The sequence below is a fragment of the Netta rufina genome (assembly GCF_964035555.1).
Source record: "Netta rufina genome assembly, chromosome: 1".
NCBI classification, from domain to species: domain Eukaryota; kingdom Metazoa; phylum Chordata; class Aves; order Anseriformes; family Anatidae; genus Netta; species Netta rufina.
The window spans coordinates 130,234,633-130,256,062 of NC_140123.1; the positions used below are offsets into that span (position 1 = coordinate 130,234,633).

The 21,430-nt window shown below is 39.8% G+C and overlaps 1 protein-coding gene across 1 annotated transcript in view; it reads left to right on the forward strand.

The window, feature by feature from the left end:
- SOX5 (SRY-box transcription factor 5) overlaps positions 1-14,816 on the forward strand; it is a 290,578-nt gene extending 275,762 nt beyond the window's left edge. Inside the window, exons 12-15 of the mRNA XM_084290955.1 lie at positions 3,058-3,166; positions 4,037-4,210; positions 10,651-10,867; positions 14,211-14,816. Coding sequence (XP_084147081.1) covers positions 3,058-3,166; positions 4,037-4,210; positions 10,651-10,867; positions 14,211-14,514 — 804 coding nt within the window. The 3' untranslated portion in view covers positions 14,515-14,816. The remainder of the gene's footprint in view (positions 1-3,057; positions 3,167-4,036; positions 4,211-10,650; positions 10,868-14,210) is intronic.
- Positions 14,817-21,430: the final 6,614 nt, after the last annotated feature.

Genomic DNA, 21,430 nt, shown 5'->3' on the forward strand with positions numbered 1-21,430 from the left:
ATCAAATGGAAAGCAGTAACCCATCAACTGAGCACATTCAAGCAAAACAACATGGGAGTGCTGCTTAGCCCCTTTCAGGTTTTTTATAATTTTTAAAGTGCTTTTGTACATTGGGATTGGGGAAAATCAGCTGCAGTGTATTTTGTAGGAAGAGCATAAGACAGGAAATCAGCACTCTGCTCACATAGTCGGGCTTTTGCATCCTGCCAGAGCATCACTGAGACTTTCTGTTCTCCAGTGTTGTTGTATAGGTCTAGGAAAGAGCAGTCCTTAAACTTATCTTTGCCTGATATTTTTTTAAACTTCAATATTTTTAAGCATTAGTACAGAAGAGTACATCTGGCTGTTTTTGCATCCTCTGTTTCAAGAGCAACATTTTGCAGAAGTTCTTTTTAACTGCCACCTTAGAGAAAGGGATTGAACTATGTTATCATTCTGTGTGTTTAAGTAGCAAGGAGTAAATTAGCACTGTGCTGAAAGGGTGTTTTTCTGCTCCCCCATGTTTCAGCTGTCCAGAGAGCCACCTCCAAGCACTGCAGGTGAGCAGTGCAGCCCATGTGCTCAGTGTCACTCTGATTTCCCTTCCCTTCCCTTCCCTTCCCTTCCCTTCCCTTCCCTTCCCTTCCCTTCCCTTCCCTTCCCTTCCCTTCCCTTCCCTTCCCTTCCCTTCCCTTCCCTTCCCTTCCCTTCCCTTCCCTTCCCTTCCCTTCCCTTCCCTTCCCTTCCCTTCCCTTCCCTTCCCTTCCCTTCCCTTCCCTTCCCTTCCCTTCCCTTCCCTTCCCTTCCCTTCCCTTCCCTTCCCTTCCCTTCCCTTCCCTTCCCTTCCTTCTTCCATCATGACTTCACTCTCTCACTTCATCCAGCGTGGCTGTACCTCAAAATGCAAAACTTTTCACAAGATGGATAGCAGTGGAGCATCTGTAGGCTTGTTAAGTCAAACTCTGATAAATGAGCCGTACCCAGTGCGTACCTTGCAGACAGCATGCCAGAGTATTCGCTGACCTTAAGACTCAATCAGATCATGTAGGGAGAGTGTGGTTCTGAATGTGACTGCCTCTGACTTCAACAGCTGCGCTTACTGCATAAAGAAAAAGCTGTTAAGCCTGTGCCCTTTGCGCTCTCAGCTCTGTTTCTCTAAGAGGTTTATACATGATTCAAGAAAAATCTGCAACAGAATAGCTCCCCTCCCCCATGGCATACCAAACAAGAGGAGATGTTCTTTTATATTTGAGATTGGTGGCAACATTTTTAAATGATTGCTGACATACAAATTTGTGAGCTCTATCGTTATGAAGTTGACGGCAAATAGATTTTTTGGAGGAAGAACTGTTGACTTGCATTGTGTATCTGAGATCCATTTGGAAGAGATACAAAGTCAATTTATTCCTGACGTTTTGTCTGCTCACAGGCTGCTTTGAAAATGAGAGCTAAGTTAAACCACTAAACCAAAGATTTTAGTAAAGCTAAGTGCCTGAAAAGTTCAGGTGTTTATTTGAAGCTTCTCCAGGCTTTCTGGATCTGCTGTGCCTGGGAAATGTTACCAAAAGCCACTTGCTTGTGATAGACTGACTCTGCCACATGGGATTTTCTTGCAAAAACCAGGAGGATAATCCATCTTGCACTGTTTCAGCAGTGATTTATCTGGTTATAGACAGAGCACAAAAGTGATCCATAATGAAAGTGAGTGTGAGGGGAAAGAAATTTAACCTAATGTTCCCTAAACTGTGCGAGCCTAGCCACTTGAGCAGATTAGCCTCATTTCTAAATCTCTCAAGAAAATCTTTGGAAAATGACTTACGTGAATTTGAACTGTTCTTTGAATTGCAGATGCAGGGACATCACATTGAGGGGAGCGTTTCTGTATTCATATTGTTCTCTTTTCTGTTTTCTTCTATAATACTACCCAGTGACATTATTAGGCTATACAGAATAGTTGTAAAGTCTCCGGTTGCCGTGTGAAATCTGAAAGTTTTTTTGTTTGTTGATCTTTTACAGTCTTCAGGAGTGAAACAGATCAACAAAACAGCAATCTTTCTTTCAGGAAGAAGCTCAAAAGATTTTTTTCAACTGGAGCCACTTTATTATAATTCAGCATCATGTCATTTTCGTAGCTTTGCAAAGGCACAGTGCCTAACATTTTGAAATGTTAGTATTGCTTTCCTGAAAGATTTATTTTTAAACATATGATTGTCAGGAAGATAGAATGTTTATGAGTAATGTACACAGGGAAAACAAAAACAGTTGGAAAATGGAACACCTTTGTATTTGTAAAGTCCAACAATGCAGAACGAAAAGAGGTATTTTGAAGAGAACATTGGAATTAATTGCCCTGGCATGTTTTTCTGGCAATGTCTGTAGACACCACTGCAGCCTGACAGATTAATTGGCAGCACGCACTAGCCTGTTGCAATCCAGGGTTCACAGATAGTTCTGAGTATGTGAATGACGGACGGGCTGTTAGGAGGGTTGGGCAAAACTGTCTGAACAGGAACACAAACCACTGCCTAAGTATCATGTTCAGTCCAGGCTGACCCTTTCCTGAGGCCTGAATAAGTTCAATTTAAAGTTCTTGGGTTTTTCCCCCTGTGGTTGCTTCCTAAAATACCGCCTTTTAAAAAAGAAAAAGGGCAAAGTTACCCATGTCTCTGCACTTTGAGTTCAGGCTGGAAATAGAGTAAAACAATAAATATGTTGCACAAGAGCGTGTATCATCTAAACTTCCAGTCCAGCTTTGCAGTCCCAGGGACACAGGGAGCTGAAGTATTCTTCAGATGTGCATCCAATTTTATCATGCTCAGCTAAACCAATCTTTTCAACACTATGAAGTTAGCTCATCACAAGCTAATAAGCATGTTTTAAAAAAGTCTTGGTAGAGTCTGCAACCATACTGCTTCCAAAAAAAATAGTATGATGTATTCTTAAATACCTGGCTCAGTAAACTGCTGTGAATTAATTGTTATGCAGCTTCCCCATCAACCTTCTACATTACCTACAACCTTTGCGGTTACAATAGTTAATGATTTTCCTGATCCAAATCCTGCCATCTTCCCCATATAGGACAAAACATCACTGGAGACCCTGACTCAGCAGCTGGCAGTAAAACAGAGTGAAGACGGGAAGTTTAGCCACGCGATGATGGATTTCAACATGAGTGGAGATTCTGATGGTCAGTACACATGGCTTATCCTTGTTTCTAGTTTTATATGTACATATCTTTGGGATATGGGGGACAATCCAAGTGTTTTGGAGGTCTCTGAGTAGTTAAAGGGGTTAGCAATAAGTGGCTATGGAACAAGGGAGGGAAAAATGATTCCTCATATGGTGTTTTAAGTCTGGAGGTGATTTTTAGCCTTCTCTTTTGTATGCTGTACATCTCAAGGCAGGACCAAAAATGTATTTCTGTGGTGAAAGTGAATAGAAGAAGCAAATAAATGTGGGATGCGATCATATGGTAAATCCATGAATTACAGACCTGATCATCAATGGATAGTGCACATTCTGCATCTGTGGGAATTTGTTTGGATTTGATGAAGCAGGCTTAATGTTCTTTTCTTTCTCTGCTGTTGCTTATGTTGTTATGAAGGGGTAAGCATAAAAACAGGCAGATGTGCAAGTGTTCAATTGTTAGTTAGAGATTTGCTTAAGAAGAAACACTTCATGTTGTCATACATCACACCATTGCCATCACCTTCTGTAAACAACAAAGGAAGAAAGTAAGAAGAAAATTTACATTGGTAAGTGTTGATTTTAGGTTATTAAGTAGTAAAAGATGTCTTAGGAAAGCTGTTCAATGTTTTATGTTAAAAAACAATGGGAACACTTCATCAAGTCTATACTATGTGATACTGAATCAATAGAATAACTAAAAATTAGTCATACAATATACAGTATTTCCTACTGCTACAAGTAAAAGAAACACCATTAACCTGTTGTGAACACTGACTCATTTAATGTGCAGCACCTGACTTAGGTTATTGATGGCAGAAGCAGCTGTATGATGAAACATAGTTGGGAATGCTTTTCTCTTTCTTTTTAGGAAGTGCAGGAGTTTCAGAATCTAGAATTTATCGGGAATCCAGAGGGCGTGGTAGTAATGAGCCCCATATCAAGCGCCCTATGAATGCATTCATGGTGTGGGCTAAAGATGAACGGAGGAAGATCCTTCAAGCCTTCCCTGACATGCACAACTCCAATATCAGCAAGATACTAGGTAAGATTGATAGAGCACTGTTCTTCCTGTAGCAAAACTCAGCACTTTTGGTGGAATAGAACTGAGCATCTGACACAACTGAGTTACTGTCTCTAGACTCTCTACTTAGCTGCTTAATGACTGGACAAGGACAGCAGCTACACAAACTTCCACCATGCTGCCCGGTGCTATACATTAACCATAACCTGACGTGCTCTCGTGACTTTGTAATTACTCAGATTGTGGTAGTGGTTTGGGTGCAAAAACGTGAACTGAATGGATAAAACTGGTTAGCTCATTTCATTAGGCTGTTGAACAAGCACAAAATGACTGCTGTTATGTATTTGTCCATGTATTTCATCTACCTAGATTCTATGGGGTAGCACACTACAGTATTTGATGTGTGCTTTAGCACTTTCTGTTCAAAGCAATGGCCACTGAGGAAAGATCCTAAAATACATTTTTATTTTATACACTAACAGTTTTAAATTATTTTTATTATGTTCCTGTTATATTAAATTTCCCTTCAGTGCATGATCTCTATCACAAGCTGCTTTTATTCTAAACATTCTGAAAAGAATTCTGAAATCAAAAAAGAAACATCAGAACTAATTTCCATATCCTTAACTCTTCACATCTCAAGCAGTTTTGTCGTGAGCAACATATACCAAATTTCATGCCATAGTTTTCCAACTTTTTACTGCTTGCTCAGATTCCCAGGACCACATGCTGTCCTGAGTTATTCCTCCGTGGAATGCTGAATGATACAGAAGGTGAATAACTGAGGATTGTTGAGGCCACTGAATTACTCTTCTGCAGGGGAAAAAAAATATATATATAAAAGTGACCACGTCAGAAATGGTGCATTTTTACCAACACATACTGTGTTACAGAAACTAAACATCCATCATGCCAGTGGGTAAAAGCTTAAGCAGGGGCCCCATTTACCTGGGCTACAGGTTTGGCTAGCTTTACAAAGATGTAAGGCAATTACAATGGCACCATTAACCAGTTGCAGGGTTGGTAATGTGCTGAGTTTAGTCTGGTCAGGGGTTCGAAGTTCATCCTGATTAGGGTGGTGTTATGAAAAGTTAGCAGGGGGCAAGTGGAAATGAGAAAAAATTGGTCAGAGGCAGAATGCATTGGCTATGGATGGAAGACATGATGACATTAACCCATGATTAAAAGGGTGGTACAAGATGATTAGATTAGTTATGGGAGCAGGATTAGAAGGCTAAATAGGTTATGTTGCTGGTAAAATAACCATATACTGGTTAAAAGGGATTATACTGGTTACAGGTGTATGATGTGATTAGTCTGAGGACAGGGCAGTAATAGTTTTGGTCTGTTTCTAAATTGAGAGTGGTCCTGGTTAAACCTGTTTTTAAATAATCAGCTTCAAAAATCTACAAGATCATTCTGAATGGCCCTTTTCATATAGAAAGTACAAAGAGAGCTTGATGTTTTCCCTCTTAACTGATTGTTTTGGATAACAACCTCCGACAGCACGCTGCTAATTCATTCTGCTTAAAACAGGCGCTTGAGCTGGGCTGACATTTTACGCAGTCTCTGGGGATCCTGGTTGACATTTTAAAGGGCTTCTAAGCATTTTATAATACCCTAAAATCTGGTTTTAATAAGCCATTCTGCTGAAATTGTTAACATAAGGAATCACCTTTTACTATTTGGCGCTAGATCAGGGAGATATGGGGACATCTTTTTCTGATTAGATATACAGTAGTTGGAGTAAAATGTGCAAATTCATTACAGATCCTGTTGAGGTGACAGACAGTATAGCTGACTCCAAACTCTTTACTGTTTTGCTGCCAGATATGGGGAAAAGCAAGGTTTAAAGCAGGAAGAGATGATGCTTCTATTTCTTTCCAGCATCACATTTGATTTTTTCTATTCCTCCTCTGCAAAAGAGAGGGATGCCCTGATGCCTTCTTTCCTGACAGGAACGTTGCAAAGGTCTCCCCTCAATTGCAAAAGGCCAACCTTTTGAAGTCAGCAGGGAGCTCTCTGTTAACTGACATAGGGTGAGCAGCCAGAAACTTACAGTTCAGCCTGTATTAGGGGCTCTTTATTAGAAATCCACAATTTTTCCTTACCATTTTTTAGCAGTGCTGCTGCACATTGAGGTCAGAGAGCTCATTGTCACTAAGAGTGGCTTAGATGGAGTTGTCACCCATCAAGGGTCATTTTTGTAGTAAAATGAGAGGAGATGCCCTTCCCAGCACTAGCATTCTCTAGGGATTATGTTTGACACTGTGGTATTATGTTTTGAGCATAAAAATTAGATACATGGATTTGTCACTAAATTCATCTGTGCATACGTTTGTCATCCATCTGTTCATTGCAACTTAAATTTGTGGATAATGATTTTTTTTAGTAAATTGTTAAAAAAAGTGCTAAAGTGGGTCTGCTGGACCCTATCAATTTAATAATGCATTGTTTAGATATTTTTGTAAATATTTTAATTAATTTCACTGAGAAATTTGCATAAGGAGATTAAGAAAAGAAGTTAGACAGTACCTTCAGAAATTCTCTCACAGATGCATATGTGTGTGAATACATGCGTATATGCATACCTATACATTATATATGTGCTTGTGTGTGTGCAAGTATTTTTTTAAACACAAAAGCAGCCCGATGCAGATACCCAGATTGAAAGATACCAGTCCTGTGGACTAAAAATTAGGAAGTATTACAAAGAGCAGAAGATTCTCGACAGAGGCCTGGCTCAAAATCAATGGTCAGCAGAGCTGTGAACCCCACTGAGAGCACACGTGTGTGCACCCGAGCACAAGTGCATGTGCATTGGTAGGTGCATGGCTGTCTGTAGCTGCCGGTGCTGGACTCGGATATCTGGCTGTCCTCATTGGCCCTGTACAAGCTTCACGTTGTCACAGTTCTAAACTGTCCTAGCTCATGTTGGGGGCAGGAGCCACGTTTGGTGCTGCAATGTCTAGTAATTTCAGCATTTATTTTCTAATCACTTCAGCCAGCAGATCGGGGAGAGCTGTGTGAGAATCCTGCCTGTCATTATGTATGCATACAGGGAGGGGATGGGCTCATGTTTTTGTAGTCACGGAGAAAAGCCTTGCATACTTGACCCACTCAAAGCTTTCAAACACAGATGGTAAGCAGAAAGCTCACCAAAGAGTGTAAATCTTTCCTTAAAAAAAAAAAAAAAAAATCAAGATTTTTCAATTACACCTTATTTGGGCTCGGGTTTACACTAGGCATAGGTACCCATGTCTGCATGCATGTGTTTATTGACATAAAAAATAATCGCAGATAAAGGTATTGCAAATATTTTTTGTCCAAACACAAGCGATTTTCAACCAGTTTTAGTCTGCTGATTATTGATACTCACTCTTAACGTAGCCTGCCTGCACATGCAAATGTCAGGATCAGAATAGTATGTTCTTCAGAATTTCCAAAGTTCACATTTAAGACCAGTTAGAGAACTGCTTGGATTTTGTATACTAGTAAGAAAATAAATGAAAATGCTAAAATGTAAAAAAAATAGGATTTATCGTCAGAAAATATGCCCATTTTCAGAATTTATTTTGACAGCACTGTTTGTTTAATTATTTATGATAGTTCAAAACATACTAGTAAATTATATTTAGTGTATTTTGCAAAAACAATATAGTCATAGTAAGAGTAGGTATCACTGCAGAAGGCAGCTATTAAAAATTTGCTAGGAAGAGAGGTGAGACTGCCAGGATTTTTGTTGCATTGAGTTTGCAGCTTAGGAAGGAAAAACATAACAAATGACATTTATGTATAAATATTATATGTGTAACTCCATGTACAAATATTATGTATCAAAATTTCAGTTTTTATGGCCCTGATCCTGCAAAGACTTGTGTTTGCCTAACTGCATCCACTATTTACAGATCTTTTCAGATGAGGGGGTAGGAATCTGCCTGTTTAGGTCGTCGTGTAGGATTGCAGCAACATAAGACAGTGGAAGAGGAATTGTGCTGAGACAGAACATTTTCATGAAAAGTTTGCAAAAACTGATTTCAATTTCTACCTTTCTGTGTGTTGCTCTCAGAACATACGTGACTATTACTCAGTCCCTGAGCTGCAGGTCCCTTCACAGCATGTAAAACAAATGTCAAGATTTGTTTAAAGTCGGTGAGGTTTTCAGCTTTGCTATTCATAAATAAAAACTGTTTCATCAGTAGGAAATGGGGCTGGGGTGTTTTTTTAAGCCACCAGGACTTGTTTGTGGTTAGAGGACTCTAGATTTAGACAAAATTTCATTATTTTCTTCATACACTAAAAAGCCAATGTGCTGTTGTCTAAGAGGTAGAATTTGGAAGTAGACCTACATCTTCCTGTGAGAGCTGTATAAGCTTTACCCTGAATTTTTGACATCATTCAACACAAGCCCTATCTATGTTTCCATCTTGCACACTAAGCCAGCATTAGTAGGTGTTCAGTGTCTTGGCAGTCTCCACATGTTTATCACTATGTCATTTAGCCTGAAATCTTGGAGGCACTACAAGTGGGAAGCTGGTGTCACTTTTTCTAGTCACTCCCTCTGCCAGAAAAAGCATGGGATAATTTCCCTGCAGGAGACAAAGCTGCTGACCATGATTCTGTAGGCAGAGTTTTGCTACCCTGTCTTAACACAGAGCCATGTCAGGGATGCTTGTGCTGAGCTACCAAGTCTGTTTGGCATATGAAGCACCACGCAGGAGTTTCAGGTCAAATCTTAGAAACAATCCATTCATGCTGATATGATGCTACGCCTAAGCTAATAACAATTAGCAGAAGCATTGAACTGTCTCCCATTCCAGAACTAGCTGGAGGATTTCTCCATCTTATAAGTGAAAAAAAAATGATGTTTTTGACTCCACAGTAATGTTTGCTATAAAAAGGTTGTCCATTGTTGCACCACTGAATAAGGACAGCATGATTTCCAATCACTTGTCTGTCATTGTGAGGCAAAGTTGGGTAACCCTTAGCACCAGAAGCCCAAACTGCAGCTTGGACCAAAGATTCAAAGAGCACTGGGGAAAATGGTGTCAATAATCAGAAGGGGCTTTTCTGGAGGGAAGCAAACTATTTTCTCGGCCAGGAAGGGATAACTCTGTGGTGAAAGTCTTGGGTACACAGTGAGCTAAGACCAGCCTGAGTAATAGCATGAGCTAAGTACAGGATGAATAACCATAAAAAATGAAGACAAAGAGGAAGTCAAGTATGACATATGATATTATGGGCCAATTAAATTGAGAAACTGTTCAAACTTTTTTTTTTTTTTTTTCTCCCATTGGGAAAATGGACTATTTTCCAATAAAGTTTTCCTTCTAGGCCACATGTTTCACGGCTTGGACCATTCCCGTTCTTTTGAAATGTATCATACCCTGAAGCATTTATATAGTCCATGGAAAAATAAAATAGGATAACTAACTCAAGAAACTTTTCTTTCTGCTTCCATGCTATATCCTTTAAACAATATTAGTTTATAAATTTCAGGAGGTATTTGAAAAAAAAAAAAAAAAGAAAAAGAAGTCTTTATTTCCCTAGTTCAAATATCCACATTAGCATAGGAAGAAAAACCAGCCTGGTCAGAAGCCAGCCTGCCAGCAATCAAGCTATACTGCAGCTCCATGGAGAGGTGTGCCGGTATTCCAGTGCTCTTCCCTTCATGACACATACTAAATTCTTTGTTAAGTTGGAGCTGGCAGTGCTCACTAGGACTTGGTCTTGGAGTTAACACCCCACTGAGACATATGGGATAACTTACAGCTGTTAGAGTCATTGCTTCAGGATCTTTGCAGGCTCCTGTACCCAGCAGCATCCCATCTATGATCAATTCATGTTCTGCTGTTCATGTACGTGGCAACTAGAAAGATAAGTTATTTATAATGAAAGACTAAGCTGTAGACGTGCATATCCAGAGTTTATTCCTGATCCAGCTATGGTGAAACACAGCAATCGGATCGCAGCAACTGGGATTACTGCCTCATCTAGAAGAGGAGGTGAAAACAAGACCATGGTCAAAGGAAGGTCTCAGTAGAGTAGGCTTGATGTACCTGAGGGTTCTCTGACTATTCCACTAAAATACACAGCCTAGCTTTCTCAAAAGTGTCAGGATCTGCTCATTATCAGGATGTTATTCTTATTGATCATCTGAAAAACATCATCATCTAGAAAAGTTTCAGTAAAATAGTGAGTGAAAGCTTTGAGTACCATCTCTGTCTGCCTCATGGCCATACTCAAGAGGTTTACCAGTGAAATGCAAACAAGACCTGACCCTTGTCTAGAAGCTATGACAGATTCCCAGCCCAAAGCAATATGACTGTCAGTATCTTGTTCCAAGTGACCTACTTGCTTCTCTGCCTTTTAGTGCTTGTGGATGAGTAGAACCTCATTTCTTGTTCTTTCTTTTTTTTTTTTTTTTTTTTTTTTTTTTTTTGTGTGTGTGTGTGTGACAGGATCTCGCTGGAAAGCTATGACAAACCTAGAGAAGCAGCCATACTATGAGGAACAGGCCCGACTCAGCAAACAGCACCTGGAGAAATACCCAGACTACAAATACAAGCCAAGGCCGAAGCGTACCTGCCTTGTAGATGGCAAAAAATTACGCATTGGCGAGTACAAGGCTATAATGCGCAACAGACGCCAGGAGATGAGGCAGTATTTTAATGTTGGGTATGGGACCTTTAAAAACTAACACTCATTTCAGCAAATATATATATATATATTTCAGGGAGAATTCTTAATTCACTGTGGTAAATGTTATATTTTATTGGCAAGAACATTATATATTGCTAACGGAATGTGAAGCTTATACTTTAAAACAATGTGTTCCAGGAGGAAGTTAGGCAGCTAGGGATTTTTTGTTGGCTCTCCTATATGTTCATCTTACAGTTTCAGCCAACTGTCTCCTTTCCACTCTGATCATGCAAAAGAAGAAAAAAAAAAAACTTAAGATTTTCCAATGAAATCTAAGTCTTCTAATAAAGTCTTATAAGCACTACTTTATTATTGGACCTCAGACACAGTATCTGAATGGATCTATGGTAGTATCTATTAGTCCAAAAGCCAAAAATACTAGTTTGCATTCAGTATGATCTATTGCAAGTGGTCTGTAAAAGGAATGCTGAACATATTGAACTTGAGCTGGAATATGGACTTGAATATCAGGCATGAAGTTATCTCCATTGTTCATCACGATGGCATTTGTCATATTAGGGAGTGTCTTCCAATTCGCTAAGCTAAATGCTTTGTGTTGAGTATAAATTTGAAGACTGGTTCAAGTAAACTCTTAATAGATCAGCTTGATATGATTAAACTAAAATCTGCCTGGAAAACTCACATGTCTTTTCTCTCTGGAAATTCTACTTGGTTTTGATTACTGTAGATTGAAAGGATCAGAAGTAATCAAATATTCTGCAGTATTTCTGTATTCACTCCAGAAAATTAAAGTCCACGTATTGGTCTAAAAAAAATAAATAAATAAAAAGCAAAAATGGCAACAGAATCAAGCATCAGAAATAATGGAATTTGTGTTCTGTTTCATCTCAGGCTGAATTTGGAATCACTTTAATAAGAACTGAACTGAGCTGCACATCTCTTTAGTTAACAGCTAGAAGTAGCAATAAAGGAGAGAATATCTGTCCAGCAACTGTTAAGTGTCATCAGACTGTGTTTTAAACAGCTACAGTGTGCATTGTTATAATAAGCTGCTCAGCAGAGAAATTTGAGCTGCTTAACCTTGTGGCGCTGGCAGGTCCAGTGATCCCAATGGTAAGCACTGAAACAAACACAGGGAAGTCAGCCAACATTTGGCATCAAGAGATTAAAAAAAGAGGAGGGGGGCCCTCTGGAAAAAGAATAGGTGGCAACAGAGCCCCCAAAACACTGCTTATCTGGTTAACATGCATGCTTCATCATGGGAAAAAAATTAACCTTGTAACGCTCTGCATATTATTTAGCTTTCCAAACAAGGCTGACATTGAAATCAAGACATTTCTGGAGATAATTTGCACAGGGGCATCAGAGCACAGAACCTGGGGTGAAATCTTCATAGAAGTTACTGACAAAGTGGCCAGTGACCGCAGTGGGATCAGTGTTTGATGCTGGGAGTCCCAGCACTGCAGTTGCATTCCTGGTTTTGGTTCCCCATCTGCTGCATCACCCTGCACGGATCATATAGGGCTAAACTTCCAAACACAAATGCAGCTCCTGCTCAGGCACCAAAGAAAATGATGGGGTTTTCTAAGAGCTCTTGTTGTGCCGGCTACCTGGACATATGGAAAACCTGCCTGAAAGCCTCAGAGTGGGAAGGATTGGGCATTTTTTGCAACTCTTGTACTTAATGCTTTTAGGTCTTACTGTCCTCATCTTTAATGGTGATATGGTAAGCTCACCTGATCCTCTGGAGTGGACATCCTATAGAAGTGGAAAAATACTATTCTTAAATTATTTAATATTTGGAAAGCACTCTGAAAAGCACCATTTAAGTGCAAAGTATTCCTATTGTTAAATATTAAAAGCAATTTAAGTGTTCTGAATCTTGTTACGGAAATGCTGACTCCAGAAAAACAAAGCCTTCCTACTGAATTAAGAATAAAATGCAAATTAGACCTGCTCCCTACTTTAAGAGCCACGTCTTCAGCTGAGACAACTTATACTTTTTTCAGAAAGAAGGAAATAATGATTGCACTGACAGTGGCCTCGCTTGAATGGCAGGCAGGAAGTATCTGAAAATGCAGCTAGCAATTCCAAACAAATGTAAAGCTCTTTGGCAGAGGAAGGTCTTTCAGGATCACTGTACTGTGCAGGGCTTACTGTACAGTCAGGGCACAGCCAGGCAGGGAAACAGGGGAGGGTTTCATTCTTAATTACGAATGTTCATCTCAAGAGACTCTGCCCTGTCTCCTGTGGCAAGGCTTTTCAGTGCAGATGGACACACCGCTGATGACATTACAATGTGCAGCATGTACTGAAGAGTATTACTGCAATGGAATTACTTCATGCAGCAAGGAAACAAAAGGAGCATGAATTTTAAACCTCTAGGCTTGTTGGGACCCTGAAGCTTCTCAGGGAAATAAACACTGGTATAACGCAGCTAGTGTTCTTGATGCAAAGGGAATTTCTATGGCCTGGAATAATTCGTCTTTCATTACTGCAGACAGGTTTCCAAGGCTTAGACGCTGTATAAAAGCATCCTATAGAGGATTTTCTGAAATGCTCATGTAGCTTGCTTGCTTTTTATTTATGTTTAAATAATACATGCTTCCGTTTTAAGTCTGGCTTTTCCCAATTTTGATCCACACTGCTTCAAAGGTTCTGCTTTTCACAAGTGCCACTCACTGTGGAAACTATCACCTTCCAGTGGGAGGCCTGTAGTGATCATCCTGTAAGCTCATGTTGGCCACAGAAAACCCACTGTTCCTCTCCCTAACAATGGCCAGGTCTCTGAATGAGTGTGGAGCAAACACTGCCTCATCAGTGAGAACTGTCAGGCTTTCTCCTGATCCACTGGTACTTCCCTACAGCATCTCCCCTTTCCTGTGTAAACTACCTAGCCCTCACTTCATTTTTCCTGTTGGCAATGTGTTACTTTTATTTCTAGTCCTGTCAGTGTCTTACTATGATGAGCTAAGAGGAGGATTTTCAGAATACAAGTTTTCATTAAGTTGGGCCACAATTGAAAGGGTGCTTGCTTTTGTCTGGCAGCTTAGGGGACACAGTTGACTCAGTGAAGTCGCATCACAGGTAGGCAAGCTGAAGCTGTGTAGTTCAGGTACAGCTACAGATGTTTACAAAAGTTGGGTTTCTTTAGCGGTGAAGTTGGTTTGGGCTTGCTGTTCATTTCAAGAGCATCAGTCGCTGAATCTGGAATACTGATAGAAGGGTTGTCATGCATGGGCCAAACAGGAGCTCCCTCTGCATCCCCAAGAGCATGTGCTATGGGCTTACTATCATACTTAGGACCCTCTGTTCCTTCCAGTATTCCAATGTTCTTTTAATTTTTTCTCCATGGCAGGCAACAAGCACAGATTCCCATTGCCACCGCAGGCGTAGTTTACCCAGGAGCCATTGCCATGGCAGGAATGCCTTCCCCACACCTGCCCTCCGAGCACTCGAGCGTCTCAAGCAGCCCGGAGCCCGGGATGCCCGTCATCCAGAGCACTTATGGCATCAAAGGTGAGGAGCCTCACATCAAGGAAGAGATGCAGACCGAGGACGTCAATGGAGAAATCTACGATGAGTATGATGAGGAAGAGGATGACCCCGATGTTGACTATGGCAGTGACAGTGAAAATCACATCGCGGGGCAAGCCAACTGATCAGGGTCCAAATATCATGTGACCTACAGGACTTCAAGGAGAAAAGAAAAAATAAATAAAGCCCCATCTGGTTTATCCTTGCCAGTGGCCAAGCACATTAACTTTCTCATACACTGACTGTTACTTTAACTGTTAGTCTTAACTAGTTGGGACATCAGCTGACTAATAGACATCAGCCTGCATCAGAAGAAAAAAGGCTCAGAAGAAAGGAAACAAAGACAACGACGACAACAACAACAGAATGATATAAGCTATGGGTAAAATAATGCCAGTAATTCAGCTGCTATACCCAAGCACTGAAGTCTTACCCGTCGACCTTTTATTATTATTATTTTTTTTTTTCAAATAAACTTTATGGCTGTTTGTTCTACAATGTTCTAGAAATTCTCACTCAGGTACACAGTGCCAACAAGTGGCTTGTGAATGTGTTTTGTTGTTTTGTGCTACAGTTTAAAGAGAAATAATTTTTTTTTTTGGTAATGCACCTGACAGGAAAGAAAAAAAGACAAAATTCCTTTTCCCCTTCTGTCTCCTCCTCCTCCTCCCTGGCATGTCTGGGTCAGAAGCGTGTGTGTGTGTGTGAGTGTATGGGCATGCGTGGCTGGCAAGGAAGGAAGTGGGGAGCCTGTTTCTGTTAACCCCAACAAGCAATTATTTCCTTTCAAGAGAGGACTTCTCTTCATCAGTTGCACACCATACTGAGTCTTTGAGCAAGTGCCAAATTTGTACTACAGCGCTGAACTAGTCCAATTGCTTTTTTTTGTTTGATCTCTGTTTTTGTTTTTCTTGGTTTCCTTTTGCTTCCTGCTCTGTCTCAAGTTAGGACAGTGTTGTATCTTAGACAATCCCTTGAAGAACCTGATATACCAGCAGCTGGTGAGATTAGACATATATTTTTGGGTTTGGTTTTGGTTTTCAAAGGAAACTGTAGGTGCCATTCTCAGGTGAAAAAAGAGAGAGAGAGAGAGAGACATAAGAAATTTAGAGAAAAAATATTTTATGATCTTGGATTTTCATGTGTGCGTGTTTATGGTACTAATAAGAATAATATTGGACTATTGTGAGTAAAAAGCATGTTCCAGAATGAAATCCTGCACCCTCCAAAGGACTTGGTCTGTAAGGAGCCTTCCATTTACACTTCAAGTGGCAGCATATAGAACATAAAAAAGGATTGTCCAAAACAGGATTCGTTCAGCACAGGACAGGCAGCTGGAAATGTTAATTCGTTGCTGAGCAGAATTAGGTTACCATGATGTCCAGTTTTAATGAACTTGTACCTACAGTGTTATTGAACACTGATCTCCAATTCAAAAGGCAGTTGTGTTTATTTTTTAACTGGCATTTTTTCTCCTTTGCACTTGCAGAAATCCATTTTTATCAGTAGGATGTTTGTGTAGGAAGAAAGACTAATAGCTATGAAGAACTTTTCATATTCAGAAAACGCATTTAAGAACCCCAGCTTTTGCAGTGCTAAGTTTCCCTCGCTGCTGCCTCTCACAAGTAGAGAAGTTTTCTCCTGGGCTGTAATACTTCCAGTGTTGTTCTAGAGCCCTTAGAGACATTGCTTGTGCAGCTTTGCCTTCCTTGGGTAACAGCAACTGGATGAGGGAGGCAGATTTACACAAGCGTAATGCCAAGCAGAAGTTAGTTAGCCTACTGTAATCTCAATAAGGTAACTGAATGTTACACTTTATTTCAGAAAAAGAATATAAATATAAGTGAATCATGGAGTCTCATTTCCTCACTCTAGATATTCCTCTAGAAAGAAAGGACCCAGGTTCATGTAGCAAGACAGAAGCATTAGTTCTAAACCAACCAACCAACCAAAACAACTACCTCTCATTTCAAGCAGTAGCTGTTCAGTAGATCCTCTCTGCCTTGAGAAGGAAAGTCTTAGGATCGTACAGAGAAAAAAAGCCTTCCTCTGAATCAGTTTTCTAATTGATGATGCCACCTTTGTGTGGCTCACTGGAAAACACCTGCTCCTAGAGAGACTCATTGCAAGCATTCACTTTAACTTGTGAAAATAGCCCTGTGTATCTTTGTGCCAGCCAGATCCCAGCCCAAAGGTTCACCAGAAACATGGTCTTCAGTACTTGGCAACACTGATTTTACTAATGGTTCCTTAATCAGGCAAATTTAGACCTCAGAGTAATCAGCCATTTAAATCTAGGTGCCAGGTGGAAAGGGCAGGTAGCAGGAGGTGCTGGGAAGGATGACGTGGGGTCTTCCTTTGCCTGCTGGAATACCACTTGAAGTGTAACTTGACCTCTGCAGACCTTGTGCAAAGCAAACAAGCAAATGCCATTGAAGAGTTAGGACAGTACTCTGGCGAGCGGTTTGGACGTGTGATAGTTTTACCCTGCAACATCTGTTTTATTTTTCTCCTTGTTTTCCATTTTTGATGTCCACCTCTGCCTCACAAAAATTCTTTTCTATTTTCTCTCTCTCAGAAGATTTGCTCTGAAGTTACACTTGGAGTAGCTGATCATATCCTCCATGTCAGAGAGGGTTCTTTTTGTTTGTATTTTATGACTGTGTTTTTTCATTTTGCTTTTTTTTTTTTTTTTTTTTTTTTGTTCAGTTGAACTGCCTCTTCTTGCTAGTGTTGTAATGGTAATTATAATAATAATAATAATAATGGTCAGCTGTTCCCAGATTAGTAAATTATGTATAATTTATTTTATTCCCTCCTTCCTTTTTTAACTTTATTTTATTCTGTTCTAATTTGGCAGTGCAGCAAACGAAGCTGTTAGGCTATTTAAAATGGATACCCCTCCCCACCTTGCCTTTTTATATATATATAAATATATATATATACATATGAAAACAAATTGCTTCTTCTTTTGCTCACACCATTCCTCTTTCTGTTATTTTAATTTTGGCCCCAGCCATGTCAACTTCTGATGTTTATTATGATGGAGTGAATTAATGGGAGTGTTGTTTTCAATCTTAATTAACTTATGCTCTCTCATCACTCATTTTAGTTATTTAATTACACCAGTCTTCTAGAGCCAATTTTTTTTGAAGCACTCTGTTTGGATAAGAAGGAAAAAAAATAGTCAATTGTTTTTATATCATTATTATGTACAATGTGAAAACAGATATTTGCTCCTTTTTTTTTTTTCTTTTCTTTTTAACTTTTAAATTTGTTCCCTGTCTTTGTGAACAAATTACTTCTGACTCTTGTGGGTTCACCTCACATTTGCTGTATGCTTGATTTCCACCACATTATAGAGACTCTCTGGTTTAATTGTGTAATGTTGGGCTACCAGAATACTTTGTTTTAGCTCCAGGTAGGTGCCACTGCAGCAGGCATGATTGGAGCAAGTCTTGGACATGTAGGCTGGAAAGCCAGCCTCGGTGAAGTCGATGGAGAAAAGGCTCCTTGACTTCAACGGGACCGAATTTCAGCCCTGTACTATGTCAGTGCTGCAGAAGATGCTCTAGAGGTGACCCCGTCCCAGTCGGCAGGGTTTGTCCCATGCCAGAGGGCGGCAGGACTGAGCTCTGCCCTTGTCACTTACTGCGTTTGCCTGAGCTAAGGCTCCGATGAACGCTGTTTGTTACCTGCACGTTTCCATCTGAGAGACTGTGCTAGAGCCTAGGGTTTGCTCAGGGTGTTGGAATGGGTAGCTGTAGCAAACTATCTGCCTCCTGCATCTGGATGCTAAAACTGATGCAGCAATGATGAAATAGGAAAAAAAAAAAAAAAAAAAAGGAAAAAGAAAAAAGAAAAAAAAGGCTGTAGAGTCCCAAATCAGCAAAATACTTGTGACTGTGCTAAGGTTTTGCTGGATCAAAGCAAGAGCACCCATAAATCCTTTGGCAGTAGAAGACCAGGTTTGAAGACGAGGCCCTGTAACAAAACAAAACAAAACAAAACAAAACAAAAAAAAACACAAAAAGATCTTGTCTTTTTTTTTTTTTTTTTTTTTTTTTCCCCTGGGCTCTCTGCCCTAGATCATGTAGGCAAACCAGGTTAGAAGAGATTAGGATTGTATTAACCTACAAGCGCATGGAGGCCCTACTGCCAAGCGAGGCCTCACTCCCCTTGCCCTGGGAGCTTGGCAGACAAGGTGCCAGTGTGGGAGCTGCCGCGGGCCGACGTGCCACCGCCTCCTCGGGCAGGGGAGCTGGGGCTCGGGAGCTTACAAAAGAACAATACCAGCAGTGGGGAAAAGGGGAAAAGAGGGGAAAAAACAAAACAAAACAAAACAAACACACAAAAAAAACCTGAGGCACTTGCTTCTAAGCTCAACTAAATAACACAGAGTATATCCTTTTTCAATTTATTCATGCCTTATATTAGTAAAATAGGATTTTTAAGTGCATTTAACATCTTTATTTAACCGTTCCGCTGTATTAATCAGGCCCCCAGAAAAGAACACTAGCTATTATTATAGCATTTAATTAGTTTTGTAACCAAATCCTCTTATTATGAATGCATATGGAAGAAATTCTTTCTTCGAAGACATTATTTCAAAGATTTGGTTACTGCAGTAGACTCTCTCTTTAATTAAATCATTTTTTAGAAAGTAAATTGTCTTTAACCTTTTTACAGCACATTTTCAGAGCTTTTTCTTTTTAATCCAAAGAGATGAGCTGTTATTGTCCCCGAAGAAGCCTCTGACATCACGTTTGTAACATCAAAAATAATTATACTCCGTGGAAACGTAGACCTTACTTAGCAAGAATTCATCTGCTAGAATGAATGGCAACTATATAATATCTTGTGCATTTAAGGGCATGATTTATCAGATAGGAAGTATTTTTGTCTGCCCACTTCTTGATAGAATCATATCTTCAATTTTGCAAAGAAATGTGTGTAATTCACTGGATGTGGATTCAAGTGTATCCTCAATTCACAGGGCATGGGCTGGATGTTTAGCTTGGTTTATATTTACATTTTTTCAACTTTATCTTAACTTGTCAGTTTCCCAGATTGAAGAACATGTCAAGTTCATTTTTTTTCTACTGACTGATTTCTCTACTCCCCGGTGTTTTTGTCACTGGTTTGCTGAAACAGTATTTATATAGCTCCATTGGCTCTAAAGCTCTTACTCCTTCTAACATTTTGGATTTTACAAGTGAAATTAAAATAGAAAAAGAAATAGAGACAATCAAATGCCTGGAGCTTAAAACAAAGTATGTGCAACCTACCATCTCACTTGAAATTTAATAAAAGAAATAATTATGTAAATATAACATAGAGTTATAGATTTATATTTTGTTCATAACACATAGTGTAATATAAGTTGTATATTTTCATGTTTTGGTTTTATGTTATCATTCATGCCACAATAAATAAAAAAAACAGGAGTTGATGTACTCTTTAAAAAAATACAATGTGGGTTGCCACCATCCTGTTTTTTTTTTTGTTTGTTTGTTTTGTTTTGTTTTGTTTTGTTTTCGTTTCTTTTGCATTCCCCTTTTTCAGTATTATTGCCCTGCAAGGCACCAATAAAACAGCAAATGTGTTCTTTACCTATACTGTGTTCTGTTTCCCACTTATTGTAGCAAAGGTTGCGCTATTTAATTTTGTTGTCAGGAGAACAAAACAGCTATGCTTGAGGAGGAAAACAAAAGGAGATTTAGGTTCAGCTTTACAGGCCACTCCAAAATTCAAGGTTTTCACACAATCACAGAAAAAAAAAAAAAAAAAGAAAAAAAAGAAAAGAAAAAAAATCACCCCATATTTAAAATACCAGTATTAAGCTAGAAGAAAAAGTTGGTTCCTGAACAATGTAGTGCAGTACTGCAATGAAAGGTACCACTCACTAAACAACTTCCAGTTCAGAGAGGACTTCCTACACGAGGAGGTGTGAATCCAAAGGTTTGGCACATGCCCACCATAAGCAGTTATGTTCACTTCTTGCAGGTTTATCTTTTCAGATACCAAAGCAAATTCAGGAAAATACCCAATTATAAGCACCGATGACACAAAGCTATGAAAAAAATAGCTGTGCTCATAGTTAGTCAAAATGTCCCAACATGCTGCCTAAACAGTTCATGAAGTTTTGACAGCAGCATATGGCACAAAGTGGGATGAAATGAATTTGTACCTGTTTTTGACAGTAAGTTATTCTGATGGGTGCTTACTCTCAAGTGCCTACGGCTTGACAGATGCCATTCTATGGTTCCAGATTTCCTAAAGGGGAAAGGCAATATTTGGGAAAGCAGGAGGTGGCACCTTGCTGTTGGAGGTCCTACAAACCTGACCATGCTACTGTTGTTATCCTCTGTGCTATTCTTGGGGGTGGGGTGGCACCTAAAACAACATCCCATCATAAAATCAGAGGTCCATTTTGGCAGCTCCATGATACAGCCTACCATGGGGGGCTCAGCACCTTAAATCATCCTTTAGCTAAAGCATGCTAAAGCATCCTTTAGCCCCTCAAAATCCATTTGTTCTTTGCAAATACATCAGTACATGATGAGAGGAGCCCCTGTCTACCTGACAGAGGAACAACCATGGCCATGCTGGGCAGTGTGACTATCAAGTTGTGCCGTAGTTCATGTTCAGCACACCTACCAACACCTGACCTGCTGCTTGAGCCAAGACGTTTTGCTTCTTTGCCCTTTCAACAACCATGGCCCTGTAACAAGGACTACCACTGCCAAAGCTGTCTGACTCTACCCTTGCCAACATGACACCTACCCCTGAAACACCACTAATGCCTTGACCTTCTCACTGTGCACACTGAGACGGAGGGACAGATGGTTTTCAACTTAAGTGGGCAAGGTCAAGATTTGCAAAAAAAAAATTGAGTGAAGTCCAGTTAAGACTCTAAAAGTGCAGCCAAAGTGTTTTTAAAAGTGCTTAAGTGATATCATGGCCTAGACTTGGGAAGAGAAATGATTCTTTCACTAGACGAGTTGTGGTGGTCTTTCCAGAATTTCCAGAATTTCCAGG